Below are 14,574 nucleotides of genomic sequence, written 5' to 3' on the forward strand. Positions count from 1 at the left end.
GCAGGGTTCAGAACTAAACGCTCTACAACAGATCATGCGATAATTCTTTATCATCTGGCACGGAAGTACTCCTCCCCTCCCCGGGGCTACCTCTGTGCTGCCTTCTTAGATCTAAAGGCAGCCTTTGACAGCGTTCCTAGAAATATTCTTTGGGAGAAACTTGCGAAACAGGGCATTGACAGAAGACTCTTATGGCTCATAAGTCAGCTCCACGAAGGTACCCTTGCCAGAGTGAGACTTACTCCTGCGGGCGACCTCACAAATTCGATACCAATAAACAAGGGAGTGCGCCAAGGATGTATATTGGCTCCCTGCCTATTCAACCTTTTCATCAGCGACATGCGAGCACCCCTAGTTAACTCATCTCCAAGTACACACGCGCCTAGACTAGCGGATTACCGCTGCCCACTCCTTTTATATGCGGACGACGCGGTAATTCTATCTTATACACGTGTTGGACTAACTAGAGCTCTGAAGATCTTTGCCACGTATTGCCAACTCAACCAACTAACCATCAACCATGCTAAGTCCAAGATTCTGATTTTCTCCAGAAGCCGGAGATTATACAAATGGAAGCTTGGTGGAGCAAAAATAGAGCAAGTCCTAAAATTTCAATATCTAGGAGTTATTTTTCAATACAACTTGGGATGGAAAGCTCAAATTCAACACCTACTTAACAAGGCCAAAACCCTGTCATATGCGCTCCTCCGATTTTTCTTTTCGGACGGAGCTTTGCATGTTCCCTCGGCCCTAAAGGTGTTCAAGGCAAAAGTGGTTGCAGTGCTTGCTTATGCTGCCCCGCTCTGGGCCGTGATGACAGACCTTGCTCCCCTTGAGACTCTGCAAAGCCAATTCCTACGTCGGCTCCTAATGCTCCCCCTGTGCGTAAGCAACGCAGCCATGCGACTAGAATTGAAGATCGCATCCTTAGAAACTTGCCTGTGGAAGCAAGTCTTCAATTACTGGTTATCATTGTGGCATAGACTACCAAACCATTACCTTGTCCAATGCTTATGGCGAGATGAATTCTCCAGCCTTTGGACTAGTAAAATTCATGCCAAACTCCTGAGCTATGGAATCTCTCCCTCAGATTCCCTAAAACTAGACCAAATCACTGCTCAAAGACTGATCCGTCAAAGACTGGATGACATCGACTTACAGCAAAATTATATGCTGGGGGGAGGTGTTTGTTCGCCCCAGAACATTGGTATCACTTTAACTTATTGTGTTCCATCATGCCTCTCCTCCCTTTCGACTGTTGCCCATAGACTGGCCTTCACCAAAGCGAGGTTCAACGTTTTCCCCTCCAATGTCCTGAGACATAGATTCTCAAAGGGCCAAGACCCCGCCACGTGCGAATGTGATAAGGTGACGCCGGAGTCGCTCCAGCACATTATGTTCACCTGCCCCTTGTTCAATGTGCCACGGGCAAATTTGTTGGGATCAATCATACAGAAACTAGAGGGTACCCCACCAAAATTCCATCTTGCCCAAATCTTGCAGGATAAGGATTCCCACACGACCCTGAAAGTGGCTAGGTTCCTGGTCGCAGTCCTCTCCCAAAAGCGACGCCAAGGAGCGCTACAAGCTAATTAAGGCGTAACTTGCCTTTCCATCTTATAGTATTTTATTGTTATCGCGGTGTTTTAGCGTCTGTTTTTTCTTTTTTCTTTTTTTTTCTTTCCCCCCACGGCACAAGCTGTCACTTATGTGTTGTTTTTACCTGTATGGGCCTATGGCCGTAATAAATATTATCTATCTAGTGGCTTAGCGGCTTAGAAAAAGGGGGGGGAGGGAAAAAAACCAGCAGGAACTCGCAAGACATTGTCGTCTTGCGAAGCAAGCCCATAGGAGATTCGTTTTGCGAAGCACCTCCAAAACGGAAAACTCTTTCGTCTAGCGAGTTTTCCGTCTTGCGAGGCATTCGTCTTGTGGGGCACCACTGTACAACTTTTCCAATTTAATAGAATATCTCTGTGCTTCCACAGGTGAAGGTGACCCAACCTGTCACTAGGTTATGGCCTATATTAAACGTCTCAACCGTTTTCTAGGTTGCGTTTGAGCCATTTCCTTCATTACGGTCCAACTCTGCTCTCTAGGAATCCACCCTATCCGAAAGGCATTGCCTTCATGCTGAATTTGTGTGTCCCCCGACATTAAATTGTAGCTTGAGTGTGGAGTAATCGTGATCCAAAGTAAATTTTGGTGGGGGGGGGTATTTAAACTTGTGATCACAGTGGTCCCAATGCAGATCACCCTGCTTCCAACATTTGGCTCTCACTTCACTACACATTGTTAGACATTTTGCAACAGAGTGGCTAGTCTCTTTCCATCTTAAAGCCATGATGTGGTGCTGCTAAAATGTCCACATCTGGAAGCACCCCAAAGTTTGGGCCATAATTTTATGTGTTGAATCGGCCTTAATCCACGAAGAAAGGGCAAAAATGAGTGAGTGAGTGTGAAGCATATAGACATGCTTTTATTATTACAACTCTCTACACCAGCTGTAATAATGGTTAAATTGAGACAAAGTATAAATATGCCCACATTTATATTGATTATTTGTAATTAAGATAGTATATGAGAGAATTAACAACATTTGGAGGGTTATGGTCTCCCCACCCATTCCCAGCATTATTCACTCAAACAAAGGCTCAGGAGACTACATTGTTTCATCTTAGTACAATGATGCTAGTATTTAATGACTCTCCGTCTAGTTATTTTCCCTTCTCTATTTTCCGCCTTAGAATAAAACCTTGAGCCTTTACTATAACCAAAGAAGGGTAAATGCCCGATCCAAATGAGTTTGCAATTATTATTTCTAATCCACTTTTAAAAACCATGTAATGTGAATTGTCTCTAAGTTGATATCTTGTGTTAATTCCCCCGCCCCCACGGAATACCACAGAATTGGGGGGAGGGGGCACCAGGACAAACTTCTCAAAGATCTGACAACTCTCTGTCTCAAAAAAAGAACCTCCCCCCCCCCCCCAGTTTATGGTAAAATCTAAGCTTTTCACTCATTCCCTGATTTTTAAGAACTCAGGAAGCATATAGGCCACAAGATGGCGCTCCATTACCATTGTCAGAGTAATTTTTTAGACCTTCTAACAAGCTTTGATGTACATATAGCAGACGTGTATGTGCTTTAAATCTGGTACCTTCCCCGATGACTGCAGTGGACTCCAGTTGGCAAAAGCTCACACCAACAGAAACCTGTTAAGTCTTAAAAGGTCTTCTTCACATGTGTTGCTGTAAGAGATTATCAGCACATTTACCCCTTTGGAAGAGCTTCTCTAAGCCCCTTGATCCATAGTAAAGGTAAAGGGACCTCTGACCATAAGTCCAGTCGTGACCGACTCTGGGGTTGCGGCACTCATCTCGCTTTATTGGCCGAGGGAGCCGGTAAACAGCTTCTGGGTCATGTGGCCAGCATGACTAAGCCGCTTCTGGCGAACTAGCGCAGCGCACAGAAACGCCGTTCACCTTCCCGCCAGAGTGGTACCTATTTATCTACTTGCACTTTGATGTGCTTTTGAGCTGCTAGGTTGGCAGGAGCAGGGACCGAGCAATGGGAGCTCACCCCATCGCGGGGATTCGAACCGCTGACCTTCTGATCGGCAAATCTTAGGCTCTGTGGTTTAACCCACAGCGCCACCCGCGTCGCCTTTGTTCCATAGTACTGTACAGTTAACTGCTCCTTTCAACACTGAGAATGCTAAAAAGCGCACATTGTGATTTAGCCCATTCAGGGGCAGCCAACGTGGTGCCCTCCATTATGTTGCGAACGAGAACTTCCATCACCCATGACCATTGGCCACGCTTGTCGCTTCCACTTTCTCCAGGTATCCAACTTCGTCTTAAAAAAATTGCTTCCATTCATCTTTTCAGTAGGAACCTATTCAATGGTGTTAGTATACCTTTTGGTTCTCGGGAGAGAACTACCTATTTTATTTGGAGCAAAATTTCCAATAGCTCAGCCAGGAATTTGTAGTTACACCATCAGGATTGTCCCTCACCATATCATACTCCAAGGGGGGTTGAGTTTGCAGCACTGCATCTATACACTTAAAAGATCCTCTGGTAGCTCTCTTCTTAGCTATAAATTTTGGAGAAACAGCTTGTGGGCAAAAGGTTTGATTGGCCATTGGCCATGCTAGCTTGGGGTTGATGGAAGTACATCACACTGGGCTAGCCTTTTAACAAATTTCCACGCTGTGATCTTTTTTGATCGACATCCGTTGTCCCTCTCTAAGTGGAGGCAAAGGAAAAAGCACTGTTGCCACAAAAAAGCGCTGCAGCCATTCAGACCATATAAGAGAGCAAATGTTGGGGGGGGGGGGTGCTCATCAGACAAGAAGCCATCGCTTGTGTTCTTTAAATGACAGCATGCCCTGAAAATTTTTATGGATTATCATGGTACATGGTCATGCATTGCAAGCAGCCCATTTTAATTTCCTGAAACCAAATTCATTGCAAGTTGTAGAAGCTGAGTCCGCTCCATTCTCCACATCCTCTCACTTCGCTTGCCCTAGGCCATGGGTAGGCAACCTAAGGCCCGGGGGCCGGATCTGGCCCAATCAGCTTCTAAATCCCACGGACGGTCCAGGAATCAGCATGTTTTTACATTAGTAGAATGTGTCCTTTTATTTAAAATGCATCGCTGCGTTATTTGTGGAGCATAGGAATTCACTCATTTAAAAAAAATAAATTCAAAATATAGTCCGGCCCCCCACAAGGTCTGAGGGACAGTGGACTGGCCCCCTGCTGAAAAAGTTTGCTGACCCCTGCCCTAGGCGCTGCTTTGGAAAAAGGCCACGGCCAACAACTGCTGGGGGATCTCACACGCTCGCCCTCCCCTTTCCAATCCATTTCAAGGGCAGCTTTTGAGGGGGTGGTTGTTTTTGTTTTTGTTTTTAATTCAAAAAAATCCGGGCTGCGTGTCACTCTACACTTTTTTCTTTTCGTAGCTCTACTATCGGCCCGCTCCTTCGCTCCTCCTCCTCCTCTCAAGCGTTCGCGGCGGAGAGTCGGGGCCCCCGCCCCGCCCCGCCCCGATCTCGCGATAGCAGCGGCTTCAGGAACGCGGACAATGGGGACGCACCGGAAGTAGACGTCTCACTTCCGTTTCCTTGGCCAGAAGCGGAAGGAACCCCTTCAGACCGGCATGGCGGCGGCGTGGCTGGGCTTCCTTCTCCTATGCGGCCTGGTTGCCTTCGGCGCTTCGGCGCCGGCGGGCACAAAGGAGGATGCCTCGGAGAAGGAAGGGATTGCTAACCCAGGTAGGTGGGGAGTTTGTTTCCCGCAAGCGTCTCTCCCAGCCCCCCCCTTTTGAGAGGCGCTGAGGGAGAGCCGCGCTCTGCACGCGCTCTTGGGCGCTCTTATCCGAGTTATTTTGCCTCCTGCGTTTGACGGTGTTTCCACCTCTTTCCCCTCCGCGCCATTGGCCGTTCCGTGGGGAATAGGTTCAGGGTCTGAACTCTGAACCGCATTTCCCTGGAGTTAAGGCCAAGTGAAGGTGTTATGGGGGGGGCGTTACTGGTTGTGGAGGCAGTGGCGTAGTATGGTCAGAGCAGGCCTTTTGCGGGGTGGGAGCAGTGCCGGATTTACGTATAAGCTAAACAAGCTATAGCTTAGGGCCCCACTTTCTTGGCCCCCCCAAAAAAACTAAAGAAAAAAACTGGATGTACATTTCCAAAATATAAGATAAAAAAACAAATAAAATAAAACCTACGTACAGCAACAGTGTTTTATGTTGTGTAGGCTCCTATTTGTTATGTGCAAATGACTTTAGATACCTATTAGGTCCATAAATTACTATATAGCATATAGTAAAGGTAAAGGGACCCCTGACCATTAGGTCCAGTTGTGACCGACCTTGGGGTTGCGGAGCTCATCTCGCTTTATTGGCTGAGGGAGCCGGCGTACAGCTTCCGGGTCATGTGGCCAGCATGACTAAGCTGATTCTGGTGAACCAGAGCAGCGCACGGAAATGCCATTTACCTTCCCGCCAGAGCGGTACCTATTTATCTACTTGCACTTTGACGTGCTTTCGAACTGCTAGGTTGGCAGGAACAGGGACTGAGCAACAGGAGCTCACCCTGTCGCGGGAATTCAAACCACCGACCTTCTGATCAGCAAGTCCTAGGCTCTGTGGTTTAACCCACAGCGCCACCCACATCCCATATAGCATATATTCAACACAAAAAACAGTGACAATTTGTTGTTGACAAAGGACAGCTGGACATATAAAGGGCCCCATTACCTTTAGTAGCTTAGGGCCTCATCAAACCTAAATCCGGCCCAGGGTGGGGGTAGAAGTGGGGCCAAAACAGTCGGAGGCCCCTGACCACAGCAGAGCTCTCCAACCATGTTTAGGGACAAGCGAGGCCATCCAGGATCAGCCATGAAGTCCATTGCCTAAAATTGCTTGTTAGTCAGTAGTTACTCCTTAAAGTTGGCTACCTGGACCCTCACTGGGAAAGTGGCTCCTTTCATTTGGGAAGATGGTGAGGGGCAAGTCGGTTAATGGGAGACACAGGGCATATTAGCGATGGGGGATAATGGGCGCTGTGAAGATGAGATGAGCTTTGATGAATGCACAATTGAACTGCAGTATAGAACACTGCACTGCTCATTTTTGTAGTAGATATGCTATAAAACATGCTTGGCAGAATGGAAAAAGACAACAGAGGCACACCTCAATAGATTTAGAAAGTGGAGGTTTGAGCACCAGGTGGCCTACCAGTTCAACTGGCGCACAGCACAGCAGTATATTTGCATTTGTGTGCAAACTACATGGTGTGACATACTAAATGTTCTTTCTTTTTTTCATTTCAGGGACTCCCATTGAGAATACAGTTCCTGGACACCCCCAAGGTGATGAGTCTCCTCCACAGTCTCCTCCCAATGGGCTAAAACCTGTTGATCCCAAGCAACTGCCCCAACAGGCAGATGCCCCTGGAAGCTCCCACGGTGTTGAGTCTCATGCACAGTCTTCTCCCGATAAGGCAAAATCTGTTGATTCCGATCAACCTCCCCAACAGGCAGGTGCCCCTGGAAGCTCCAAAGTTGATGAGTCTCAAGCACAGTTTTCTCCCGATAAGGCAAACCCTGTTGATTCCGATCGACCTCCCCAACAGCCAGGTGTCCCTGGAAGCTCCAAAGGTGATGAGTCTCATGCACAGTCTTCTCCCGATAAGGCAAACCCTGTTGATTCCGATCGACCTCCCCAACAGCCAGGTGTCCCTGGAAGCTCCAAAGGTGATGAGTCTCATGCACAGTCTTCTTCCGATAAGGCAAAACCTGTTGATTCCGATCGACCTCCCCAACAGCCAGGTGTCCCTGGAAGCTCCAAAGGCGATGAGTCTCATGCAAAGTCTTCTCCCAATAAGGCAAAACCTGTTGATTCCAATCAACCTCCCCAACAGGCAGTTGCCCCTGGAAGCTCCAAAGGTGATGAGTCTCAAGCACAGTCTTCTCCCGATAAGGCAAACCCTGTTGATTCCGATCGACCTCCCCAACAGCCAGGTGTCCTTGGAAGCTCCAAAGGTGATGAGTCTCATGCACAGTCTTCTCCCGATAAGGCAAACCCTGTTGATTCCGATCGACCTCCCCAACAGCCAGGTGTCCCTGGAAGCTCCAAAGGTGATGAGTCTCAAGCACAGTCTTCTCCCGATAAGACAAAACCTGTTGATTCCGATCGACCTCCCCAACAGCCAGGTGCCCCTGAAAACTTTCAAGATGATCAGTCTGAAGAAGATCAAGAGGACGACAAAGAAGGTGGAGAGGGAGAGGGGACTCTTGAAGACACCCAGCCTAAGCATGATATGGGGAACTCCCGGGCTAGTCCAACGCCCAAGAATGGACCTGAAAACAGCCACTTCTTTGCCTATTTGGTGACCACAGCCATTGTTGTTGCTGCCTTATATATTGCTTACCACAATAAACGAAAGGTGGGTGTTTTAACTTTTGTGAGTGTGAGCCAGTCTTGGTGCTTGGCAGAATATGTGCAGTAGTGACAGAAGTTTGGCTAGACATAATAGTGCTGTCATTAAAAGAAGGATCATTATATTTCTCAGTCAAACTTACCGTATTTTTCGCCCCATGGGACGCACTTTTCCCCCTCCAAAAATGAAGGGGAAATCTGTGTGCATCCTATGGGGCGAATGCAGGCTTTCGTTGAAGCTTGGAGAGCGAGAGGGGTCGATGCGCACTGACCCCTCTCGCTCTCCAGGCTTCAGGAAGCTATCAGCAAGCCTGGGGAGCCCGTGGGAGTTCCCGCAGGGCTCCCTAGGCTGCGGATAGCAGCCTGCTGCCCGGAGCGCAGGGCGCGCTGAAGCAGAGCACACCGCGCTTCGGGCAGATATCCGCAAGCCTGGGGAGCCTGCGGATAGCAGCCTGTTCTGGGGGCGGGGGAAATGTTTTTTATTCATCCCCCCCAAAAAAGGGGGTGCGTCCTATGGGCCGGTGCGTCCTATAGGGCGAAAAATACGGTATTTTCAAGTGAAGGCTGGGACAAGAAGCATTCATTGACATTTGTGTGATAAGTCGGCTTTTCTAATTACAGCATATTTAATCTACCCCCCTGCTCTCTGTGCAGGATTATTCTCCTTGGTCTGACTTTGTCCCATCTTCCTGAGTGGTGCAGAATAGAAGAGTTTCCATTAAATTAGTGGGATGTGTAGGGATGGGTTGCCTTCTCTTACTTTGTTTTAGAATTTGTACCTCGTTGCGCATTCCCAGGGAGGTCCTTTGCATTAATTCCTATGATTTCCTGAGGTTTGTGTAATGCAGATCCTCTTACTTTGAGCAACAAGCACCTTGCAGTTCTCTTGTTCCAGCTACATGCTTGTAATGTTTAAGAAAAGTCACAGGAAATTTTGAGGGGTGTAGTAAAGTGTAAGCAGGAGTGTGTTTTGAAGTGAAACCAGAAGAATGCTTGTTTCTAACTTTCTGGGGTTGCTTTGTAACTTCAAATGAGATTTTTTTTTGTCAGGGATATAGAAGTCTGGAAAAAATAAAAGGGAATGAAGTGGGAAGAGAGGGAAATCATTATAAAAGCCATATGCAGTCATAAATGTGTACAGTGGTACCTCAGGTTAAGTACTTAATTCGTTCCGGAGGTCCGTTCTTAACCTGAAACTGTTCTTAACCTGAAGCACCACTTTAGCTAATGGGGCCTCCTGCTGCTGCTGCTGTCGCGCCGCCGGAGCCCGATTTCTGTTCTTATCCTGAAGCAAAGTTCTTAACCTGAAGCACTATTTCTGGGTTAGTGGAGTGTCTAACCTGAAGCGTATGTAACCCGAGGTACCACTGTACTAGGGAGTAAGCCTGAATGTTGTTGGACTGTATTTCTCATATCTCTGTTGGCCGTACTGGCTTGGAATGATTGGAATTGTTGTCCAAGAACACCCCATTGGCTTTCCCTGCTGTTGGCTATCTTCTGACCTCTTTCCTTTTCATCTTGTTTTATGCTGTGTTTTCTGTTTTAATTGGAGGTCTGCACATTTTAATTAAGCATTGGGATAGAAATGTTGATAAATTAACTCTAGCTGCTGTCAATTTATCTACTTGTTTGTTCTTCCACCCATAGATTATTGCCTTTGCTCTTGAAGGGAAAAAATCGAAGTTAACCCGAAGACCCAAATCCAGTGACTACCAGCTACTGGAACCAAAGGTATGTTCTTGCCCTGTAGCTTCTTAAGCAACTCAACTGAAGTTATTGACCAGATTGGATTTGATTGTACCTCTGAGCAACTGCAGTTAGAATCTGTACAAAGGTACAATATAAGCCAGGGATAGGGAGCCTCAAACTTGGGGACCGCATGCAGCCCCAGGCCACACCCCTCATTGGCTTTGCACCATCTTTGAGTATTTTTGCCTGGCTGGAGTATTTCCTTGAACTCTGATAATGCCTCTTCTTTGCCAGAATATAGAATAGACTGGTGTGTGAACAAATCTAAAATCCCCAGTTTTTGCTCTGCCCTTATTTGCCTCTGGCCTCACCCACCACTGACACCTGCCTCCTGAAAGCTTGCTCAGATGGGACTGCAACCCTTGGGCTGGAAAAGGTTGCCCATCCCTGATACAAGCCAGACTTTTCTCTCCAAAGACAGCTGCAGGTGAATATAAGGGTAAAGGAGCCAACTTATTAAAAAATTGTACTCTCCTTTTGTTCTCTCTGTTCTTAAATAGCGTGTCTCTTTTACTGATTACCAACTGAGAATCATAGGCGCATGAATATAGTTGCATGAGATACATATTGTGTTTGTGCAGTAAGTCCTAATCAACACTGAAAGGACCAAACCAGAGGCAGGAGTTGAATGCTTATTGTGCAAGTTTGGCAAAAGCTTTATGGTGGAAGCATAGAACTGCGCTTCAGCTAGAGTGGGAAGAAGTTGGGAGAGCCAGTGTGGTGTAGTGGTTAAGAGCGGTAGTCTCGTAATCTGGTGAACCGGGTTCGATTCCCTGCTCCTCCACATGCAGCTGCTGGGTGACCTTGGGCCAGTCACACTTCTCTGAAGTCTCTCAGCCTCACTCACCTCACAGAGTGTTTGTTGTGGGGGAGGAAGGGAAAAGGAGAATGTTAGCCGCTTTGAGACTCCTTCGGGTAGTGATAAAGTGGGATATCAAATCCAAACTCTACTTCTTCTTCTCTTCTTGGAATAAAGGATATGCCAGGTCAAAGCATTCCATATTGAGTAAATTACAACAAATGCAGCAGGCCAGAAAAGATGCAGCATTAATCTGTAGCTTATTAAGATTTACAAGTTTATCCTTGTTCATAGATGAATGAGTCGTTTGTGCTGTAATGTTAATGTGTTTAACAATCTGTGGAGGGTTGCAGGTTAGCCATCCCAGGTCTTCAGGGCATTCCTTCAAACTTGTAAGAAATCTGTTAACTTAACTTTACATACCCAACGTTGTGTAAGATTAAATGTCTATCTCTCTCTTTCTTTAATCTGGTGTAGAGTACCATCAGTACATTTGTAAATTGATTTAAATCTATTTTTTCTTTCTTTTTTCTTTCTCTCTGTGCAGATCTAAAGTAAACCCAGAAATTCTTACGTGATGCTGTGTTGAATAAAAAAAACCTTGTTCCCAGTATGGGCACACACAAAACATGGAGGAAGTCTTGCCTTCCGTCATGAATGAGTACAGCCCTGAAGCCTATCAGCTCTGCTGCTGTGCCCCGGGGGAGGGAGGAGCAAGAAGTGCTTTTTCTTGTGCACGTGCACTTTGGAAATGATTATGCCTCAGTCTTTCTATCCAGTGTTTGTACACCTTTTGGCTACTTGAAGTTGAACTGTGTCCCCCCCATACTGCAACAGAAGAACCCAAAGGGGATAGTGTGTGTGTGTGTGTGTGTGTGTGTGTGTGCGCGCGCGCGCATCTCTCCAAATGATGTGGTATATGATTTCTACTGTGTCAAAGGGCTGGATTTAGGAGGCACTGTGCCTAATGCACAGCTTGGCTTCCTCGCCTCCTGGCTCCCTGGCATTTTCATAATAATTGACCTGGTGAGTTTTTAGTTGACTTTGATGAAGGCTGTCGACTGCTGTCCATGGTATTGAACCAGAAGTTCCCTTTGTGCTCCATTGCAGTAGCTGAGGCATGTTTTGCCACACAGACCATTCGGACGTCTTCTGTTTGTAGATGGCAATTTTGAGAAATAATTATTCAACGTTTCAACAACATAACTGCTAGAGATGTCAGAATACGTGAAAAGGCAGGATCGTCATACTCAGCTTGTGACTTCCTAATTCTTGATAGATTTGGCATATTTCTGATTCACTAGAGACTAAACGTCAAATGATCAGGAGGCTGCTGGTATAAAAAGACTTTGGATTGGGGGTGTTTGAATCCCTTTCCTCCCCTCACTCTGTGCCAAACTTAGAGAAGAATTTTGATTGATTTGTAAATCGATAGTGCCATATCCCCATTCCAAAACGTCACAGGAGGATGGCAGTTGTGTCCGGGGCTGTTCCAATCCACCGAAGGCCGCAAATAATTTAAAGATTATATACCCTTGGCCGATCATTTTGAAGGAAAATAAAACTGTAAATATTTGCTGTTTGATGTCACATATGCACTGTCTTAGCACTTAAAGAGACCCTCGCTTCTAAAAACCAAGAATTTAATTGCTTGTTACATAAGTCTAAAAGTGTTTCTTCACTTCAGAAACCTAATTTGAGGCACCGCTTCTTAATTGTGAAGGGCACTTGTGTAAAATAGATCACCAATGCACCACTGAAAATGGTAGTTCATGAGTGTGTGTATGTGTAATTGCATAGCAGTGCTGTTTTCTTTCCTAAATCTGAATTTCTGGTAATTCCACAGAGCAGGTTGTAATGCACAACAGCCTGTTCTATATAATGTGAGTTTAGGTTTGGTGGCTTTCACCACACTGCAAGTGTTCTTTTAGGCTGGTTTTATTTTTATTCACCACAAGGAAGTGGAAATGAAATGTGAATGAGAAAGTAATTTTGATGTTTGCTTGAGGTTGCATTTTGTCTTGTGTATTTCCTCTCAAAATCTTTTGCTTTCTCAAATGGAATGAAACCTGTTAAGCCACAAGTTGTCCCTCTCCGAAGGACAGTGGGGCCCCCCACCCTTTCTGCAGTTCCTTTCAACTGATTCTGCCTGCAGAAATGAAGCCAGTTTGTGGCATGGAGTCCACTTCAGATGGAGCAATTGCATTTTTGAATGCTCTTCTGCGGGAAACTTGCTTATCTGGTTGTCTACTGTGCAGTTATAAATTTGCAGGCCATTATGAGCACAGGGGAGCCTTCAAACCCGATTCTCTCCTTGCAGCCCCCCAGCAGCCTAATGTGGCGCAGTTCAATTCCACCACATGGGTAGACCACACCCAAGCCACTTTGCCCATGAATCTTTGCTATCTCATGGAAGTCCATGGGCCAGCTGTAGACCATTTGGTTTTTAAGTAGCCGTACAGATAAGAAACATGCAACAAATGGAGAGGATGGGTATTGCGTGTCCCCACCGCCAACTGGCCAGTAAATGACCTCTTGGTTTGCAACCAGCAGATGAAGTTCCTCTTCTGGCACATAGTGTAAATTTCTGGAGTGCAGTAGGATTTCTGGCTCCGAGCTGTTGGTGAATAAGCACTGGTGGGTGGATTCTGTCATCGTGCTTATTTCTCTAATTCTGAAAGAAAACTGGGAATGCCCCCCCCTTTCATATATTTTGTGGTATTTTTACCTCAGGCAAAAGGCTAAAGTTTTAAGCAGGTAAAAGCTTGCCTGCTATTTCTGCGTTCAATTTTTTAAAAAGCTGAACATCACTTGAATCGAGTTCTGTTGCTGGATCACATTCCTGTCAAATGTGGGGTGGGGGTGGGTGGGAGAGGGGTTTCTCTCTTTTTTTTAAGGTCACCTCCATTCCCTATTTGATCCCATAAGTGTGCTTCTGGTTTTTGCAGCTTTAAAAAAAAAGACACTTTAGGGAAAAAAAGTTCAGGCTTGTTTTTAATCAGTTTGTATTTTCCCCCCTGTGTGGTGAATTAAATAAATGGATACATGAAACCTTTTGTTTTCTTGAAACATTAATTTCTAAACTCTCATAGCTAGGTAGAGAGATTATAATGAGATCTTTCCTCCAGGCCTCTGCACTCTGTTCCAACTATCCAATTTCCCCTTCCTTTTTTTCTAAACTGGAAAGCCCTGGGTGTTGAAACCCTTTTTCACAAGGGAGTTGCTCCAGCCCTGTGATTATTTTGGTTGCAAGGTTACAAGATCTAAGCGTCTTCGTTCTGAAAACACATCTCACACTCCTAAGTCACGCCACCTCAAATCATCCCTATGGAACCATATAATGCTATTTACTTTTAGTCATGTGAATGCAATCTCCATTAACTTTGTAGGGTGGAGAAAGCAGTTTCCTTGGCAGGTGGTTCATCGGTTTGGCTTTCACCTGTTAACAAACACAAAAGCAAATGTACAAGTCTAACAAAGCAAAAGCTGCTGACTTCCTGGTGCCATTTAGCGCATTGACACTGTGTACATGTTAGTTGTCAGGATCTTAGCTTCCTGGAGGGAGATCAATCTGATAATGGTCTGGAACAGGTATAGCCTACATGGTGCGCTCCAGATATTTTGGACTACAATCCCCATTACCCCTAGTCCTGTGTGAGTGCCTGGAGGCGGTTGGAGGATGGATGGCGGCAAACAGATTGAGATTGAATCCTGACAAGACAGAAGTACTGTTTCTGGGGGACAGGAGGCGGGCAGGTGTGGGGGATTCCCTGGTCCTGAATGGGGTAACCGTGCCCCTGAAGGACCAGGTGCGCAGCCTGGGAGTCATTTTGGACTCACAGCTGTCCATGGAGGCACAGGTTAAATCCGTGTCCAGGGCAGCTGTGTACCAGCTCCATCTGGTACACAGGCTGAGACCCTATCTGCCTGCGGACTGCCTCGCCAGAGTGGTGCATGCTCTGGTTATCTCCCGCTTGGACTACTGCAATGCGCTCTACGTGGGGCTACCTTTGAAGGTGACCCGGAAACTACAACTAATCCAGAATGCAGCAGCCAGACTGGTGACTGGGAGCGGCCG

At 46.3% G+C, this 14,574-nt stretch overlaps 1 protein-coding gene and 1 long non-coding RNA gene across 4 annotated transcripts in view; one reads left to right on the forward strand and one right to left on the reverse strand.

Annotated features, from left to right (window-relative positions):
• The window catches only part of LOC310695875, a 42,392-nt gene extending 37,403 nt beyond the window's left edge, over positions 1 to 4,989 (reverse strand). The window contains exon 1 of one of the 2 annotated variants that reach the window (XR_014520323.1): positions 4,953 to 4,989. This is a non-coding gene — a long non-coding RNA (uncharacterized lncRNA). Of the gene's footprint in view, positions 1 to 3,920; positions 4,904 to 4,952 lie in introns of those variants that run through there. The other variant, XR_014520324.1, reaches the window with a different exon arrangement.
• Positions 4,990 to 5,067: 78 nt separating this feature from the next.
• Positions 5,068 to 13,547, forward strand: TGOLN2 (trans-golgi network protein 2). 2 transcript variants are annotated; one of them, XM_083480627.1, is made up of 5 exons: positions 5,068 to 5,282; positions 6,841 to 7,338; positions 7,435 to 7,955; positions 9,596 to 9,679; positions 11,044 to 13,547. In XM_083480627.1, the coding sequence occupies exons 1-5, from the start codon at positions 5,168 to 5,170 to the stop codon at positions 11,047 to 11,049; spliced, it is 1,224 nt and encodes a 407-aa protein (XP_083336753.1). In that variant the 5' UTR covers positions 5,068 to 5,167; the 3' UTR covers positions 11,050 to 13,547. The 2 variants fall into 2 exon arrangements, with proteins under 2 accessions (XP_083336753.1, XP_083336752.1); XM_083480626.1 differs by having other exon boundaries at positions 6,841 to 7,955.
• The last annotated feature ends 1,027 nt before the right edge of the window (positions 13,548 to 14,574 follow it).

This window comes from Podarcis liolepis (assembly GCF_965112155.1).
Source record: "Podarcis liolepis genome assembly, chromosome: 16".
Taxonomy (NCBI): domain Eukaryota; kingdom Metazoa; phylum Chordata; class Lepidosauria; order Squamata; family Lacertidae; genus Podarcis; species Podarcis liolepis.

What these genes read in the sequence shown, in the direction of transcription:
- TGOLN2 (XM_083480626.1), top strand. Translation starts at nt 5,168, where the DNA reads ATGGCGGCGGCGTGGCTGGGCTTCCTTCTCCTATGCGGCCTGGTTGCC. An exon ending in GGAAGGGATTGCTAACCCAG is followed by an intron (nt 5,283 to 6,840) that starts GTAGGTGGGGAG and finishes TTTTCATTTCAG; the next exon opens with GGACTCCCATTGAGAATACA. An exon ending in CTTACCACAATAAACGAAAG is followed by an intron (nt 7,956 to 9,595) that starts GTGGGTGTTTTA and finishes TTCCACCCATAG; the next exon opens with ATTATTGCCTTTGCTCTTGA.